Source organism: Nerophis ophidion, linkage group LG24, assembly GCF_033978795.1.
Source record: "Nerophis ophidion isolate RoL-2023_Sa linkage group LG24, RoL_Noph_v1.0, whole genome shotgun sequence".
Lineage (NCBI taxonomy): Eukaryota > Metazoa > Chordata > Actinopteri > Syngnathiformes > Syngnathidae > Nerophis > Nerophis ophidion.
In genome coordinates, this window is record NC_084634.1 from 13,262,909 (window position 1) to 13,283,662 (window position 20,754).

Genomic DNA, 20,754 nt, shown 5'->3' on the forward strand with positions numbered 1-20,754 from the left:
GAAAATAAAATACTTTCTTGTCAGAAGAAACATTGAATATTGTTCTTGCTTCTCAAGAGCCATATATATTTTCTGAATGTTTCAATATTTTTGATCTTATTTAGTTTGTAAGTGTATCAAAGTATGTTTATTGATCACGGTTTTGTTGTAACACTCAAAACACTGTTAACATTCTAAACCGTTGATTAATAACCACACTTTGATCAATTTTACTGAAGAAGCAAGCTAGCGCGCTAATGACGAGGTAGTTAGCTTAAACGCTAACACGAAAAAGTACTTAAATACACACTGAAATCTTTCGATCAAGTTTTTTTTCCGAAAATGAAATACTTTCTTGGCAGAAGAATCATTGAATATTGTTCTTGCTTCTCAAAAGCCATATATATTTTCGGAATGTTTAAATATTTTTTATCTTATTTAGTTTGTAAGTGTATCAAAGTATGTTTATCGTTCACGGTTTTGTGGTAACACTCAAAACACTGTTAACGTTTTAAACCGTTGATTAATAACCACACTTTGATCGATTTTACTGAAGAAGCAAGCTAGCGCGCTAATGCAGGGTAGTTGGCTTAAACGCTACCACGAAAAAGTACTTAAATACACACTGAAATCTTTCAATTAAGTTTTTTTTTTGAAAATAAAATACTTTTTTGGCAGAAGAAACATTGAATATTGTTCTTGCTTCTCAAGAGCCATATATATTTTCGGAATGTTTAAATATTTTTTATCTTATTTAGTTTGTAAGTGTATCAAAGTATGTTTATCGATCACAGTTTTGTGGTAACACTCAAAACACTGTTAACGTTTTAAACCGTTGATTAATACCCACACTTTGATCAATTTTACTGAAGAAGCAAGCTAGCGCGCTAGCGATGGGGTAGTTAGCTTAAATGCTAACACGAAAAAGTACCTAAATACACACTAAAATCTTTCAATTAAGTTTTATTTTCAAAAGTCAAAATACTTTCTTGGCAGAAGAAACATTGAATATTGTTCTTGCTTCTCAAGAGCCATATATATTTTCTGAATGTTTAAATATTTTTTATCTTATTTAGTTTGTAAGTGTATCAAAGTATGTTTATCGTTCACGGTTTTGTGGTAACACTCAAAACACTGTTAACGTTTTAAACCGTTGATTAATAACCACACTTTGATCGATTTTACTGAAGAAGCAAGCTAGCGCGCTAATGACGGGGTAGTTAGCTTAAACGCTACCACGAAAAAGTACTTAAATACACACTGAAATCTTTCAATTAAGTTTTTTTTTTGAAAATAAAATACTTTTTTGGCAGAAGAAACATTGAATATTGTTCTTGCTTCTCAAGAGCCATATATATTTTCGGAATGTTTAAATATTTTTTATCTTATTTAGTTTGTAAGTGTATCAAAATATGTTTATCGATCACAGTTTTGTGGTAACACTCAAAACACTGTTAACGTTTTAAACCGTTGATTAATACCCACACTTTGATCAATTTTACTGAAGAAGCAAGCTAGCGGGCTAGCGACGGGGTAGTTAGCTTAAATGCTAACACGAAAAAGTACCTAAATACACACTAAAATCTTTCAATTAAGTTTTATTTTCAAAAGTCAAAATACTTTCTTGGCAGAAGAAACATTGAATATTGTTCTTGCTTCTCAAGAGCCATATATATTTTCTGAATGTTTAAATATTTTTTATCTTATTTAGTTTGTAAGTGTATCAAAGTATGTTTATCGATCACAGTTTTGTGGTAACGCACTCAAAACACTGTTAACGTTTTAAACCGTTGATTAATAACCACACTTTGATAAATTTTACTGAAGAAGCAAGCTAGCGCGCTAATGACGAGGTAGTTAGCTTAAACGCTAACACGAAAAAGTACTTAAATACACACTGAAATCTTTCAATCAAGTTTTATTTTTGAAAATGAAATACTTTATTGGCAGAAGAAACATTGAATATTGTTCTTACTTCTCAAGAGCCATATATATTTTCTGATTTTTTCAATATTTTCTATCTTATTTAGTTTGTAAGTGTATCAAACTATGTTTATCGATCATGGTTTTGTGGTAACACTCAAAACACTGTTAACGTTTTAAACCGTTGATTGATAACCACACTTTGATACATTTTTACTGAAGAAGCAAGCTAGCGCGCTAGTGACGATGTAGTTAGCTTAAACGCTAACACGAAAAAGTACCTAAATACACACTGTAATCTTTCAATCAAGTTTTATTTTCGAAAATAAAATACTTTATTGGCAGAAGAAACATTGAATATTGTTCTTGCTTCGCAAGAGCCATAAATATTTTCTGAATGTTTAAATATTTTTTTATCTTAATTAGTTTGTAAGTGCATCAAAGTATGTTTATCGATCACAGTTTTGTGGTAACACTCAAAACACTGTTAACGTTTTAAACCGTTAATTATTACCCACACTTTGATCAATTTTACTGAAGAAGCAAGCTAGCGCGCTATTGACAGGGTATTTAGCTTAAATGCTAACACGAAAAAGTACTTAAATACACAATGAAATCTTCCAATCAAGTTTTATTTTCGAAAATAAAATACTTTATTGGCAGAAAAAACATTGAATATGGTTCTTGCTTCTCAAGAGCCATATGGATTTTCTGAATGTTTAAATATGTTTATCTTATTTAGTTTTAATTTGTAAAGCTTTTAGAGTGGAAGGGCATTTATGAGTTTTGTATTCATGTTAGAGTCAAGCTAGCTAGCTAACCGACAATTAGCAGGCTAGTTTGAGCCTCCGTAAAATGAGCACTATCGCCGGTTCGTGAGTGTATCAAAGTGTGTTTATCGATCGCGGTTTTGCGGTAATACGACAGTGTTAACGTTTTAAACCGTTAATTTATAACCACACTTTGATAAACTTTTCTAAATTAGTAAGCTAGCGCGCTAATGACTGGGTAGTTAGCTTAAACGCTAACATGAATACAAGAGCCTATGCATGTAATGAACATTTTGTATCACGTTTATTGTGACCAAAATGATTGTTGTCTTTTGTGTGTGCACAAAAAGTGTTAAACAACCACTGAAATCTTTGAATCAAGTTTTATTTAAAAAAATAAGATACTTACTTGGCAGAAGAATCGTTCAAGGTTGTTCTTGCTTCTTCTTTAGTTTTAATTTAATTTAAGAGTCTTTTTTTTTCATGTTAGCATTCAAACTAGCTACCCAGCAGGCTAGTTTGCGCCAGCATGAAATTAACACTATTGCCAGTTCGTAAGTGTATCAAAGTGCGTTTATTAATCACGGTTTTTGGTAACACTCAAAACAGTGATAATGATTCAAACCGTTAATTAATAACCACACTTTTACTGAAGAAGCAAGCTAGCCCGCTAATGACTGGGTAGTTAGCTTCAACGCTAACCTGAACACAGGAGACTATGGATGTAATGAACATTTTTTTGTGACCCAATTGATCGCGGCCTTTTGGTATGTGCACAAAAAGTACTTATCGTTCAATCAAGTTTTATTTAAAAAATTAAATACTTTCTTGGCAGAAGAAACATTGAAGATTGTTCTTGCTTCTCAAGAGCCATATGTATTTTTTTTCTTTTAGGGGGGTGTTTAAATGGGTTCATATTATTTAGTTTTAATTTGTAAAGATTGTTTTAAAATGGAGGAAAGGTGTTTATGTTAGAAGTCAAGCTAGCTAGCTAGTCAGCAATTAGCAGGCGAGCTTGTGCCTCCGTGAAATTACCACTATTGCCGGTTCGTGACTGTATCAAAGTGCGTTTATCGATCACGGTTTTGTGGTAACACTAAACCGTTAATTGATAACCACACTTTGATAAACTTTACTGAAGAAGCAAGCTAGCACGTTAGTGGCTGGTTAGTTAGATTCAACGCTAACATAAATACAAGAGACTACGGATGTAATGAACATTTCATATAACGTTTATTGTGACCAAAATGATTGTTGTCTTTTGTATGTGCACAAAAAGTGCTTAACATCCACTGAAATATTTTAATCAAGTTTTAATTTTTGAAAAAAAAAAACTTTCTTGGTATAAGAAACATTGAATATTGTTCTCCCTTCTCAAGAGCCATATGTATTTTTCTGAATGTTTAAACAGGTTTATGTTATTTAGTTTTAATTTGTAAAGATTTTAAAGTGTTTCAAAATGGAGGAAAGATGTTTTTGAGTCTTGTTTTCATGTTAGAATTCAAGCTAGCTAGCTAGCCAGCCATTAGCAGGCTAGTTTGCGCTTACATGAAATGAGCACTATCGCCGGTTTGTGAGTGTATCAAAGTGTGTTCATCGATCGCAGTTTTGCGGTAATACAACAGTGTTAACGTTCGAAACCGTTAATTAATAAACACACTTTGATAAACTTTGCTGAAGAAGCAAACTAGCATGCTAATGACTGAGACCAAAATGATCGCAGTTTTTTGGTATGTGCACAAAAAGTACTTAAACACACACCGAAATCTTTCAATCAAGTTTCATTTAGAAAAAAAAAAAACTTTCTTGGCAGAAAAAATATTGAATATTGTGCTTGCTTGTCAAGAGCCATCGAACACAGGACTTCCGTACTGCGAGGCACATGCACTAACCCCTGTTCCACCATGCTGCCCGTGTTTAAAATATGTTTATCTAACGTAGTTTTAATTTGTAAAGATTTTAGTGTGTTTTAAAATGGGGAAATACGTTTATGATTATTTTATTCATGTTGGCATTCAAGCTAGCTAGCAGCCATTAGCAGGCGAGCATGCGCCTCGGTGAAATTAGCAATATCGCCAGTTCGTGAGTATCAAAGTGTGTTTATCGAGTATCAAAGTTTGTTCATTTAACGAATTTGCGTTAACACTCACAACACTGTAAACATTTTAAACCGTTAATTAATAACCAAACTTTGCTAAACTTTACTGAAGAAGCAGGCTAGTACGCTAATGACCTGGTAGTTAGTTTAAACTGACATGAATACAAGAGACTATGGAGGTAACACGTCAATTAACATTTTATATCACGTTTATTGAGACCAAAATGATCGTTATATTTTGGTATGTTCTCAAAAAGTACTTATACACACTAAATAAATAAAAAAATGATAAATGGGTTGTACTTGTATAGCGCTTTTCTACCTTCAAGGTACTCAAAGCGCTTTGACACTACTTCCACATTTACCCATTCACACACACATTCACACACTGATGGAGGGAGCTGCCATGCAAGGCGCCAACCAGCACCCATCAGGAGCAAGGGTGAAGTGTCTTGCTCAGGACACAACGGACGTGACGAGGTTGGTACTAGGTGGGAATTGAACCAGGGACGCTCGGGTTGCGCACGGCCACTCTCCCCACTGCGCCACGCCGTCATCTTTCAAGTTTAATTAAAAAAAAAAAAAAAATTTCTGGACTATAAAAAACATTGAATATTGTTTCTGCTTCTTTGGAGCCATTTTGAGTGTTTGAATATGTTTTTCTTCTTAGTTTTAATATATATGTGCGACTTATACACCACTAAAATCTTTCAATCAAGTTTAATTAAAAAAAAAAACTCTCTGGACTAAAGAAACATTGAAGATTGTTTTTGCTTCTTAAGAGCCATTTTGAGTGTTTGAATATATTTTTCTTCTTTAGTTTTAATATATACCTGTGACTTATACACACTAAAATCTGTCAATGAAGTTTAATTAAAAAAATAAAATGCTTGACAAAAGGAAACATTAAAGATTGTTCTTGCTTCTTAAGAGCCATTTTGAGTGTTAAAATATGTTTTTCTTCTTTGGTTTTAATATATATCCTCGACTTATACACACTAAAATCTTTCAATCAAGTCTAATTTTAAAAAATAAAATACTTTCTGGACTATTGAAACATTGAATATTGTTATTGCTTCTTAAGAGCCATTTTGAGTGTTTAAATATGTTTTTCTTCTTTAGTTTTAATATATACCTGTGACTTATACACACTAAAATCTGTCAATGAAGTTTAATTAAAAAAATAAAATGCTTGACAAAAGAACCATTAAGGGTTGTTCTTGCTTCTTAAGAGCCATTTTGAGTGTTAAAATATGTTTTTCTTCTTTAGTTTCAATATATATCTACGACATATATACACTAAAATCTTTCAATCAAGTTTAATTTAAAAAATAAAATACTTTCTTTGCAAAAGAAACATTAAAGATTGTTCCCTACTTAAAAGCCATTTTCAGTGTTAAAATATATTTTCTTTCTTTCGTTTTAATATTTATCTACAACTTATATACAATAAAATATTTCAATCAAAGTTATTTAAAAAAAATAAAATACTTTCTGGACTATAGAAACATTGAATATTGTTCTTACTTCTTAAGAGCCATTTTGTGTGTTTAAATATGTTTTTCTTCTTTAGTTTTAATATATATCTGCAACTTATACACACTAAAATCTTTCAATCAAGTTTAATTTAAAAAATAAAATACTTGCTTGACAAAATAAACATTAAAGATTGTTCTTGCTTCTTAAGAGCCATTTTGAGTGTTAAAATATGTTTTTCTTCTTTAGTTTTAATATATATCTACGACTTGTACACACTAAAATCTTTCAATAAAGTTTAATTTAAACAATAAAATACTTTCTTGACTAAATAAACATTAAAGATTGTTCTTGCTTCTTAAGAGCCATTTTGAGTATTAAAATATGTTTTTCTTCTTTAGTTTTAATATATATCTACGACTTATACACACTAAAATCGTTCAATAATGGAATTTAATTTAAAAATAAAATACTTGCCTAACAAAAGAAACATTAAAGATTGTTCTTGCTTCTTAAGAGCCATTTTGAGTGTTAAAATATGTTTTTCTTCTTTAGTTTTAATATATATCTGCGACTTATACACACTAAAATCTTTCAATCAAGTTTCATTTAAACAATAAAATACTTTCTTGACAAAAGAAACATTAAAGATTGTTCTTGATTCTTAAGAGCCATTTTGAGTGTTAAAATATGTTTTTCTTCTTTAGTTTTAATATATATCTGCGACTTATACACACTAAAATCTTTCAATCAAGTTTAATTTAAAAAATAAAATACTTCCTTGACAAAAGAAACATTGAAGATTGTTCTTGATTCTTAAGAGCCATTTTGAGTGTTTAAATATGTTTTTCGTCTTCAGTTTTAATATATATATATATATCTGCAACTTATACACATTAAAATCTTCAATCAAGTTTGATTTAAAATAAAATACTTTATGGACAAAAGAAACATTGAAGCTTGTTCTTGCTTTTTGAGAGTCATTTTGAGTGTTTAGATATGTTTTTCTTCTTTAGTTTTAATATATATCTTCGACTTACACACTAAAATCTTTCGATCAAGTTTAATTTAAAAAATACAAAACTTCCTTGACAAAAGAAACATTAAAGATTGTTCTTGCTTCTTAAGAGCCATTTTGTGTGTTTAAATATGTTTTTATTCTTTGGTTTTAATTTATATCCTCGACTTATACACACTAAAATCTTTCAATCAAGTTTAATTTTAAAAATAAAATACTTTCTTGACAAAAGAAACATAAAAGATTGTTCTTGCTTCTTAAGAGCCATTTTGAGTGTTAAAATATGTTTTTCTTCTTTAGTTTTAATATATATCTGCAACTTATACACACTAAAATCTTTCAATCAAGTTCAATTTAAAAAAATAAAATACTTTCTGGACTATAGAAACATTGAATATTGTTCTTACTTCTTAAGAGCCATTTTGTGTGTTTAAATATGTTTTTCTTCTTTAGTTTTAATATATATCTGCAACTTATACACACTAAAATCTTTCAATCAAGTTTAATTTAAAAAATAAATACTTGCTTGACAAAATAAACATTAAAGATTGTTCTTGCTTCTTAAGAGCCATTTTGAGTGTTAAAATATGTTTTTCTTCTTTAGTTTTAATATATATCTACGACTTGTACACACTAAAATCTTTCAATAAAGTTTAATTTAAACAATAAAATACTTTCTTGACTAAATAAACATTAAAGATTGTTCTTGCTTCTTAAGAGCCATTTTGAGTATTAAAATATGTTTTTCTTCTTTAGTTTTAATATATATCTACGACTTATACACACTAAAATCGTTCAATGGAATTTAATTTAAAAAATAAAATACTTGCCTAACAAAAGAAACATTAAAGATTGTTCTTGCTTCTTAAGAGCCATTTTGAGTGTTAAAATATGTTTTTCTTCTTTAGTTTTAATATATATCTGCGACTTATACACACTAAAATCTTTCAATCAAGTTTCATTTAAACAATAAAATACTTTCTTGACAAAAGAAACATTAAAGATTGTTCTTGATTCTTAAGAGCCATTTTGAGTGTTAAAATATGTTTTTCTTCTTTAGTTTTAATATATATCTGCGACTTATACACACTAAAATCTTTCAATCAAGTTTAATTTAAAAAATAAAATACTTCCTTGACAAAAGAAACATTGAAGATTGTTCTTGATTCTTAAGAGCCATTTTGAGTGTTTAAATATGTTTTTCGTCTTCAGTTTTAATATATATATATATATCTGCAACTTATACACATTAAAATCTTTCAATCAAGTTTGATTTAAAAATAAAATACTTTATGGACAAAAGAAACATTGAAGCTTGTTCTTGCTTTTTGAGAGTCATTTTGAGTGTTTAGATATGTTTTTCTTCTTTAGTTTTAATATATATCTTCGACTTACACACTAAAATCTTTCGATCAAGTTTAATTTAAAAAATACAAAACTTCCTTGACAAAAGAAACATTAAAGATTGTTCTTGCTTCTTAAGAGCCATTTTGTGTGTTTAAATATGTTTTTATTCTTTGGTTTTAATTTATATCCTCGACTTATACACACTAAAATCTTTCAATCAAGTTTAATTTTAAAAATAAAATACTTTCTTGACAAAAGAAACATAAAAGATTGTTCTTGCTTCTTAAGAGCCATTTTGAGTGTTAAAATATGTTTTTCTTCTTTAGTTTTAATATATATCTGCAACTTATACACACTAAAATCTTTCAATCAAGTTCAATTTAAAAAAATAAAATACTTTCTGGACTATAGAAACATTGAATATTGTTCTTGCTTCTTAAGAGCCATTTTGAGTGTTTGAATATGTTTTTCTTCTTTAGTTTTAATATATATATGCGACTTATACACACTAAAATCTTTCAATCAAGTTTAATTTAAAAAAAATAAACTAGTTTCTGGACAAAAGAAACATTGAAGATTGTTCTTGCTTCTCAAGAGCCATTTTGTGTGTTAAAATATGTTTTTTTTCTTTAGTTTTAATATATATATCCGCGACTTATACACACTAAAATCTTTCAATCAAGTTTAATTTAAAAAATACAAAACTTCCTCGACAAAAGAAACATTGAAGATTGTTCTTGCTTCTCAAGAGCCATTTTGAGTGTTTAAATATGTTTTTCTTCTTTGATTTTAATATGTATCCTCGACTTATACACATTAAAATCTTTCAATCAAGTTTAATTTAAAAAGTAAAATACTTTCTGGAAAAAAGAAACATTTAATATTGTTCTTGCTTCTCAAGAGCCATTTTGAGTGTTTAAATATGTTTTTCTTCTTTAGTTTTAATATATATTTGTGACTTATACACACTAAAATCTGTCAATGAAGTTTAATTAAAAAAATAAAATGCTTGACAAAAGAAACATTAAAGATTGTTCTTGCTTCTTAAGAGCCATTTTGAGTGTTAAAATATGTTTTTCTTCTTTGGTTTTAATATATATCCTCGACTTATACACACTAAAATCTTTCAATCAAGTCTAATTTAAAAAAAGAAAATACTTTCTGGACTATTGAAACATTGAATATTGTTCTTGCTTCCTAAGAGCCATTTTGAGTGTTTAAATATGTTTTTCTTCTTTAGTTTTAATATATATCTGCGACTTATAAACACTAAAATCTTTCAATGAAGTTTAATTAAAAAAATAAAATGCTTGACAAAAGAAACATTAAAGGTTGTTCTTGCTTCTTAAGAGCCATTTTGAGTGTTAAAATATGTTTTTCTTCTTTAGTTTTAATATATATCTACGACTTGTACACACTAAAATCTTTCAATAAAGTTTAATTTAAACAATGAAATACTTTCTTGACAAAATAAACATTAAAGATTGTTCTTGCTTCTTAAGAGCCATTTTGAGTATTAAAATATGTTTTTCTTCTTTAGTTTTTATATATATCTACGACTTATACACACTAAAGTCTTTCAATCAAGTTTAATTTAAAAAATACAAAACTTCCTTGACAAAAGAAGCATTAAAGATTATTCTTGCTTCTTAAGAGGTATATTGAGTATTAAAATATGTTTTTCTTCTTTAGTTTTAATATATATCTACGACTTATACGCACTAAAATCGTTCAATGAAGTTTAATTTAAAAAATAAAATACTTGCTTAACAAAAGAAACATTAAAGATTGTTTTTGCTTCTTAAGAGCCATTTTGAGTGTTAAAATATGTTTTTCTTCTTTAGTTTTAATATATATCTGCGACTTATACACACTAAAATCTTTCAATCAAGTTTCATTTAAACAATAAAATACTTTCTTGACAAAAGAAACATTAAAGATTGTTTTTGATTCTTAAGAGCCATTTTGAGTGTTAAAATATGTGTTTCTTCTTTAGTTTTAATATATATCTGCGACTTATACACACTAAAATCTTTCAATCAAGTTTAATTTAAAAAATAAAATAATTCCTTGACAAAAGAAACATTGAAGATTGTTCTTGATTCTTAAGAGCCATTTTGAGTGTTTAAATATGTTTTTCGTCTTCAGTTTTAATATATATATATATCTGCAACTTATACACTTTAAAATCTTTCAATCAAGTTTGATTTAAAAATAAAATACTTTATGGACAAAATAAACATTGAAGCTTGTTCTTGCTTTTCGAGAGCCATTTTGAGTGTTTAGATATGTTTTTCTTCTTTAGTTTTAATATATATCTTCGACTTACACACTAAAATCTTTCGATCAAGTTTAATTTAAAAAATACAAAACTTCCTTGACAAAAGAAACATTGAAGATTGTTCTTGCTTCTCAAGAGCCATTTTGTGTGTTTAAATATGTTTTTATTCTTTGGTTTTAATTTATATCCTCGACTTATACACACTAAAATCTTTCAATCAAGTTTAATTTAAAAAATAAAATACTTTCTTGACAAAAGAAACATTGAATATTGTTTTTGCTTCTCAAGAGCCATTTTGTATGTTTAAATATGATTTTATTCTTTAGTTTTCATTTTTAAGGATTTTAGAGTGTTTTTAAATCGGGAAAGTCGTTAATGAGACTTTTTTTTAATGTTAGCATTCACGCTAGCTAGCCAGCCGAGTTTGCGCCTCCATGAAATGAGCACTGTCGCCGGCTCGTGAGTGTATCAAAGTGCATTTATCGATCATTTTAATGTAAAAGTGTAATACTAACCATCTGGGGTTTGACCGTTTATCGTTAAATCCTTACGTCTTTCCCCGTACCCAAATCTAACGGGAGGTATCTACAACAGGAAGTGAACCCGTGTGACGTCACAATCATGCAATACTCGTTTTGCTTTGATCTTTTAAAAAAACCCTCTAAAACAGGGGTGTCAAACTCATTTTGAATCGGGGGCCACATGGAGAAAAATCTACTCCCAAGTGGGCCGGACTGTTAAAATCGAGGCACAATAACGTAAAAATAAAGACAACTTGAGATTGTTTTCTTTGTTTAAAAACGTATGTTGTTGTTGTTTTATACACTTACATGTTGCGGTTAATTGTATGCTATCTTTATTTGTCGTTATTTATATTTTCTGAATAAATTATTTGATAATCTTCATCAGTCAACTCATTGGTGTTGATTTTCAATCCATCAAGATAAAAAAAAATGTATCAAAATCAAATTACAGGATGTTATTTATGTAGTTTGCTCATTTTCCTCATCTGATGTAATAACATCATGTGGTTTCCATCCATTCATCCATCCATTTTCTACCGGTTGTCCCGTTTGGTTTTGCGGGGGGGTGCCGGAGCCTATCTCAGCTTCATTCGGGCGGAAGGTGGCATACACCCTGGACAAGTCGCCACCTCATCACAGGGCCAACACAGATAGACAGACAACATTCACACTCAATTTAGTGTTTATATTGTACATCATCACAAAGATACAAAGAATTGCTATTGCGACATCTAGTGGTCACATTTAGAACAGCAGTTTTTTTTATACTTAGCAAACTCATCCCGCGGGCTGGATAAAACCTGTTTGGGGGCCTGATCCGGCCCTCGGGCCGTACGTTTGACACCCCCGCTCTAAAACCTTGACAGCTTTAAAACCGTGGAAGAAGACAAGCGGTGGAAAAGGGATAGAAGCACATTATCATGGCTTAGCTAGAAGGAAAGTCTATGGTTGAAAGATTTCAGGGAGTACTTTTTGAGTACATTCGACAATACTGCGATATCAAATCGCTAAATCCCTAGTCGGAAAGAAACGCTGATATTTCCAGTTAAGCTTGGCATTGCTCGGATAAAATCCAAGTGTGTGTGTGCTGTTGTTGATTCCTTCCCTTGACGGAGTGCGAAAGGGACAAAAGCCCCCTTTATGTCTGTGATACCGGATGTGCTCGAGCGGTTCTGAATATTTATCAGACGCTTTAAGTTTCTTCTCCAATCAGTCAGTGTGCGCGAGTTGACATCAGCGGCGAGCAATGTGATTGTCACCCGTGCCTTTTCCCTTCTGCATCATGAGCGAGCGAGTGTGTGTGTGTCTGTGTGTGTGTGTGGTAGAATGAGCGACGGTTGGTATGCGTGTGTGCACATGCTTGTCAAACAGAGAGAGGAAGAACCGGGGGGCAAAAAACGAGAAAAGAGAGAACAGGCCACCCTGAAAATACTCGCATTTTCTTTGTTTTCCCACAGGTCTCTGGTTCCAAATGCCACCCTCCTTGGACTCTACCCCACTGGGGGAACGGCAGCGGTGTGTGACGGACAGGCGAGCAGAGCCTGCGGCGGCTTCAGACCGGCCCCGGAGCAACCAGTGAAGAAGCCCTGCCTTGGTCTGACGTCCCGGCACGGATGGAGTTGCTCAGAGGACTGACCAATGAGACCGCTGATCTTCATCCGAGGACTACAGGATTACACCCGCATTTTCCCCGTCGTTTCAAAGTAACCGACATTACCGAACGCTCCCTGGTGGACTTTATTTTTTAAGTTTGGTATTTGGTGGTTTTAACCATCATTGCCAATTTGATTCACTCGGTCACAGTTCTTTTTTTTTTTAATTGTTGGGTTTCCCGGTTTCCGCTTCTTTTTTGTTCCACTATGGAGTTTCTGGCCGGACCCTGGAATAAGGATTGGACTTCATTCTTGCAGTTTTGCTTGACTGTGATCCTAAGCCTTCAAACGCAATTCAGCCCAGGTGCCTCGTGTCCGGACGAGTGTCGTTGTGACAAGTTATTTGTGTACTGCAATGAACGCAGCCTGACATCAGTGCCTCTGGGGGTCCAGGAGGGCTACACCGTGCTCTACCTGCACAACAACCAGATCAACAATGCTGGCTTCCCCCTCGAACTTCACAATCTGGCTTCCGTGGAGACTGTGTATCTCTATGGCAACCAGCTGGATGAGTTTCCTATCAATCTGCCCAAAAACACCAGAGTACTGCATCTCCAGGAGAACAATATTCAAACAATCTCCAGGGCAGCGCTAGCACAGCTGACTCGTTTAGAGGAGTTGCACCTTGATGATAACTCCATCTCCACAGTGGGGGTGGAAGAAGGGGCCTTTAGGGAGGCACTGAGCCTCAAACTCCTCTTCCTCACCAAGAACCACTTAAGCAGTGTCCCCATCGGGCTCCCAGAGGACCTTAAGGAGCTGCGATTGGACGAGAATAGAATCGCCGTCATCGCAGAGGAGGCCTTCCAGAATGTGACCCGTCTGCAGCGCCTCCTGCTGGACGGGAACCTGCTGACGGACGAGGGAATCGCACCAGGGACCTTCCAGGGGCTGGCCAGCCTCCGTGAGCTGGCGCTGGCCCGCAACTCCCTCACGTTCCCCCCTCCCCTTTTACCGAGCCAGTCGCTGGTCAAGCTGAGCCTGCAGGAGAACCAGATCGACCAGATCCCAGTGGCGGCTTTTGCCGACCTCAACAGGCTGGAGAGGTTGGACATTTCCAGCAACCAACTCCAGACGCTGACGCAGGGTGTGTTTGACGGCCTGTCCAGCTTGAGGCATCTCATGGTGCGGAATAACCCGTGGCGCTGCGACTGCGCGGTGAAATGGGTGGTGGTGTGGCTCAAGTCGTTGCCTTCCGCCATCAACGCCAGAGGGTTCGTGTGTCAGAGTCCGGACAAGGTGCGCGGCATGGCGATCCGAGAGCTCACGTTGGATATCATCGAATGCCCGGTCGACGCCGAGCAACCGTCGTGGCCTACCATTCGCTCCACGCCGCCTCCGCCGCCCACCACCACCCCTCTCACCACCATGATCTCCACTCTTTCAACCACATCCATTCCGGACTACTTAGACTCACCTTCCCCACCCTTACCCCCGATCTACAACAACCCTCCCGGGCCCCTTCCTCCTTACGAGGACCCCCTTCAAATCTCCTTCCATGTGGTCAACTCCACCAGCATCGACGTAAGCTGGGCTTCCTATTTCACCGTCACAGCCTACAAAGTCACCTGGGTCAAAAGGGGCCAAAGCCAAATAAACGAAGGGATGCAGGAGCGTACAGTTAGCGGCGTCCAACGGCACACCAGCATCGCCGATCTGGAACCCCGGTCCGTGTACCGGATTTGCGTGCACGTTCTGGACACCCATAACTCCTACAGACCTGGAGAGGATACAATATGCTCCGAGGCCAGGACCAAGGCAGCCTCTCCGACTAAGTCTCCCGGTTCGGGGCAAACGCCAAAGGAGAGCGTTAACTCCACCTTGTTAATGGCCGGCATCATCGGCGGGGCGGTGCTGGTCATCTTGGTCACGCTCCTCAGCCTGTTTTGCTGGCACATGCACAGGAAGAGCCGGTCGGCTTCGGCAAAGTGGAAATACAACCGCGGCCGCAGAAAAGACGACTACTGCGAGGCCGGGACCAAGAAGGATAACTCCATTCTGGAGATGACTGAAACCAGCTTCCAGATAGTGGCGCTGAACAACGAACAGCTGCTCAAGGGCGATTTCCGTATCCAGCCCATCTACACGCCCAACGGGGGGATCGGATTTCGAGACTGTCACCTCAGTAACAACAGCTTGGCCTACTGCAAGAGCAGCAACGTGCCCAGTACCGAGTTTTGCCACACGTGACGATTGCGGCGCTGCCACAAACTGGAGATGACAAATACAAACAATGCACACGCTGTTTGTGTAGACTACAACAGAAACGCTTACAACATCATAGTAAAATATTAACTGTACTATATATATATACATATATATATATGTATATATATATACATATATATGTATATATAAATATATACATATATATATTTCCAAGTTCTGTCAATGATGTAATTTATACTGTGGATAATAATGTGGGGATCTCTGCTATCTTTTTTACTCATAGGAAAAACGAGATTCAAGTGTTTTGGCTTTTTTTTTTTTTTTCTTTCTTAAAAACAGCAGGGTTTCGAAAGTTGTTTTAATGGTCAGTATCGTACATTGAACACACGATTTGTACAATCACGGCACCTCCAGGGGGAGGGGGGGCGTAGATTATGACAAACGCTGTCAGCCTCGGAACACTTTGCTAACCACAGAAGCAAAAAATAAATAAATAAATAAAAAAATTGTTTTAATTTTTAGACATGAATACATCACAATACACAAAACAGCTGATGACAGCACTTTGGAAAGAGCACTGCTGGTGGAATGTTGGATAAAACTGCACTATTTAGAAAAAAAAAATATATATATATATAAATCCATGTTAGCAATACTTGTAAAGATATAAAAAAAAAAAAAACGTGACCAAAATGATCACGGTCATTATTATTATTATTAATATTATCCCGATACTGTTGAATGTCCTCATAAACTACACACATTAACAATCATTATCTTTTAACCTTTTTTTAATTTGTAAAGTTTTTCCACGTATTTTTAACCATAGAAGTCAAATTCGGATTCACAATCCATTCTCAGAACAGAATTCTTATTTATAAGTGGGGGTGCTGCAAAAAAAAAATAATAATAATGCGGATTCGTGATCCAATCCAAATGTAATGATTCTGAATCGATTCAGAATTGTCGAGAATCGTTTAAAAAAAAAATAAAAAATATGATAAATTTTTTAAAAATAGGTTAAACATCAGCAGCTTTTGTTTACTGTAACCTGTTTTGAAAGAAGTATTTCATTATAATTTATACACCAAATAAATATATTGTGAGAATCGTGTTGAATCGAGAATTGATTTTGGATCTAATAATTACCTAATAAATCGTAACAGAATGATTTGTTGTAGGAATCGCGTCCCTAATTATGTGGTATAAAAAAATAAAAAAAATAAATAGGGGTCCTAATTTTTGGGTACCGAACGATTCAATCTGACTCCGAGTCCCGGGGTGATGATTCGATTCCGAATTGATAATCGAATCAACACGATTCATGATATAAACCCATTTTTGAAATGTACTATGAGGATAGGAAAGTTATTTCTGGTTGCATTGAAATGGTCTAAAAAATATGTAAAAAAATATGTTCTTAATTAAAAAATGTAATATTTTTTTTAAATGTAGTTTCCAAATTTTGAATCAATTTAAAATCGGGATGAATACAAATCGCGATTTGGGTGTGAAGTGATTTTTATTTTCTGCACCCCTATAGATGACAGTCAAATCTTTTGAAAAAGCGCCTCTTGGTTGCTAACGTGTGAAATATAAGCGCAAAGGGTCAAAAAAATATATATATATTTTAAAAAAGTCCTTAATTTTTTTTTTTTTTAATCAGTTTAAAATAGATGTAAAGAAAATAGCAATGTGAATCGAGTTTTTACAGCACTCCTAACGTCTAGTTTATGCCACACTCCCGTGTCATATTCCTGCAAGTATTCAAGTTTATTGCGGTATGTCATTAATTAACGGGAAATTACGTTAGCATGTTAGCATTTTTGCGAGCTGGCGATGAGCGCCAGCTTGCTTCCCCAGTAAATGAGTAGCATCCCCGGTCGGTGAGTTTACAAAATGCGGTTATCAATCACGGTTTCACCATCACTTTCATTTAAAATGGTAATGCTGTCCGGCTAGAGTTTTACCACGGTTTGTCATTAACATTTTTCTGAGGAATCATGCATGGAAAGGGGAATCCCAAAAGTGCCTTCGACTGTAATATCGTCCTGGCTCTGGTTGTCTACGGCCGAGCAAAGACGAGATTTATTTTAGGGACATGTTTTGGAAAAATCAAAGCGGAAACAGAAGAGTAATCCATTTGAGCGTCACTTTAACAAAAAGCATGTGACCGAGACAGCTGCTGCATTGATTGACCGTATTTGTCAGGAAGCGCTTCTGACGTTTTGTACGAAAAATAACTCGGTTTTTGTTGCCATCGCAATCTGAAAAGAGAAAATCCCCAAGTCTGGACTCATAACGATGTTTTTGGTTCCAAATGAGATGCATTTTATTTTTTTGGGCCATGTTTGCAGTTTTTGTGCAGCTATTCATTAAGAAAAAACAAACAAACAAACAATAATCCAAAGTGTTTGGGTTAGTTTCTGCCTCATCCCTCGCTTAAAGTAGGAATACCGGTGGCACGCAGGCTCCATTTAGTGGTACGCCAAAGAATCCCTTAAGTAAATATCAAAACACAGTGTTACTGTTCAAACTCCGTGCAATGTTACAGTGGCCAACGAGTCCGAAAAAAGGAAGAGATGACCTGTGCACGGGTGCCACCTGCTGGTTGTTTGAGCACACTGCACCCCATAATGAAGCCAAAAATACACAACCTGACCTATTGTTTTGATTGATTAATTGAAACTTTTATTAGTAGATTGCACAGTACAGTACATATTCCGTACAATTGACCACTAAATGGTAACACCCGAATAAGTTTCTCAACGTTAATCAATTCATGGTAAATGTATTTTATGGGACACCGACTCGGTCAATGCAGCTAGCGAGTGTGCCACACACTCATACTCCCTGACTCAAACAAAATTGACCATTTTCTCCCGTCCTTTGCGGCTAAACGATAGATTGTCGCCAGCCCATTTATTATTGACCCACTTGTACTTATTTCACGAGGAACTAAAGGCAATATAAGCTGCTCATTTTCCTCCATTATCCTTCCTTCTTCTGCACATTTTCATGGCGTCAGGAATGTTTTTTTTAATTTTTTTTTTTTTTAGCTTTGCGTCAGTCCCAATATCCGTGATCCCTGCATGGGCTCATTTAAAGTCCTTCAGGGGGAGTCGCCAGCGAGAAGTCTTCATTATGCACTTCTTAAGAAGACTCTATTTGATTTGTCATCGTTTTATCTTGAAGGGAAGCGGTGGGAAGATTGAAAATGTCCCTTTCTGGCCTCATAATCCTCCGTCCAGAAAGGTGGGGAAATATGCAGTTGTTTTTCACCCGCTATTATTAGCTAACAAAACTCAAAGCTAATGTGGGTGTTGCTTACGTGCTCAAAGTGGTTAAAACACTTTAGAAAGTTAGCATCTGCGTATTTAATCTCATCATTAAAACTATTTAAAAATTAATTCAAGACAATTAAATAAAAAAGCCCAGTTTTTGGCTGCCTTGAGTTGAGACGCTTTACACCGAACAAGTGATCGTATTACGAAACAGGCTTAAAAATATTTAAAATTAATTTAATTGGTGCTTGACCCCCACCAGATAAATGCTATTTTTTTTAAAATGTAATACGCCTCTGAAAAAACTAAAATCCATACCAAAAACGATATGAAAGAATGCATTACAAAACAAGTACAGTATAAAATAGTGTAATAATGTACTGCACCGTATCTCGCTGCTTCCCCGTCAAACACACCATCAGCAGCTTCACCATATTTTCATGGATACACGTTCCAACGCGACTCGTATATTGCAGGTTAGCCAAGCCGTGCTACGCTCCAACCGCTCCGTTTTATGTTTTTTTTTGTGTGTGATGATTTCCTTCTTTAATTCCATGAATATCATCTACTTATTTTTCTCAGCGCTGTCCTTCGCAATCACTTTCTTCCCTTCCGTGCTTGGAAAAATTAAATAGTGTTTCACGAGTAAGAACAAATGTCCGATGGAGGGTCCAAACCCCTATTTTTTTTTTTGTAACGTTGATCAAGCACTTGTATCCTGAGGTACTACAAGCAATCGGAACAAAAAATCCACATTTTAACTTCCTGTTACATGTGACAAATGTGTGTATGATCTAATATAAAAAAATATATATTGTGATTCGACTTTTAGTCCAGTAAACGGCTGATGACCGTTATAAAAGTATCAGTGCAGTGTCAATACAGCCAGTGAGTGTGCCACACGCTCACAGAGGCCTCACTCACCCATCGCCAAGAACAATAATAGTTATTTTTGTGATCTACGATCACCGGAATCTTCTGTGGTTATCAGAGCGTCTCCACTTTTCTACTAACATCCACATGTCGCTGTGTTGCTGATCTGCCCCGCTGACGCGGCCCTTCATCGCACGCCGTTTGGCTCCACACGCTGCATTCACTGACCGCAACAACAACAACAATAATAATAATAATATTCCCAGTTTGCAGATTTCACGCGTCCTCTCGTCGCTGCTTGACAGAATTTGTGACGGAGACGCGGGGAACGTTTGCCTTACCTGTGTACGCAGGAGCCCGTGGTGGAAAATAACGAGACAGCAAGAAGAATGACCCAAAATGAAAGCACTTTTTTTATTTTTTGGGGGGGTGACGACAACAGTGCCAAGAGGAAGAATAAGGCAAAGCATAACACACACACACACACGCGCACACACACACACATCGGTTAGGGGTGTGAAACTTTGGGCACATAATCATTTGATCCGATTCCTCGGTACATTTATTGATGATTAGATATATTGAGGTGATGATTAAATATTTTTTTTCCGATTCTTTATTTACACCAAAGCAATTTATTGCTTGGTATAATATTTTTTTAAGAAAAAGGTATTATACATATATATATATCTCTATATATATATATATATATATATATATATATATATATATATATATATATATATATATATATATATATATATATAGTATTCTTTTTTTCTTTTAATCGATTTTTTTAATTATGAATCGATTCAAAATCAGGATGAAAAATGTTTTTCTTTGTACCCTTATCATCCGTAATCCGTATTGCTCGACCTGGATTGCTTGCTGGACAACCTTTCAGTGATGCTAGCTACATTCTCACCAGGTAGACTCGTGGAACTAAAACAAAAATGGCCTTCAAGGTGGGCAAAAATATCGGTTCACATCTGTAAAAAAAAAAAAAAAAAAAATATATATATATATATATATATATATATATATATATATAGATGTATATGTAGGTATATAGGTATATTATGTATATGTATGTATATATGTGATATATATGTATGTATATATATACAAACATATATATATATATATATGTGTGTGTGTATATATATATATATATATATGTGTGTGTGTATATATATATATATATATACATATATATATATATATATATATACAGTGGGGCAAAGAAGTATTTAGTCAGCCACCGATTGTGCAAGTTATCCCACTTAAAATGATGACAGAGGTCTGTAATTTTCATCATAGGTACACTTCAACTGTGAGAGACAGAATGTGGAAAAAAAAT

General features: G+C 34.3%; 1 protein-coding gene across 1 annotated transcript in view; it reads left to right on the forward strand.

Moving 5' to 3' along the window:
• The window catches only part of flrt2 (fibronectin leucine rich transmembrane protein 2), a 22,297-nt gene extending 2,503 nt beyond the window's left edge, over positions 1 to 19,794 (forward strand). The window contains exon 2 of the mRNA XM_061885651.1: positions 12,874 to 19,794. Within this exon, the coding sequence (XP_061741635.1) occupies positions 13,276 to 15,258 (1,983 nt within the window). The 5' untranslated portion in view covers positions 12,874 to 13,275 and the 3' untranslated portion in view covers positions 15,259 to 19,794. The remainder of the gene's footprint in view (positions 1 to 12,873) is intronic.
• Positions 19,795 to 20,754: the final 960 nt, after the last annotated feature.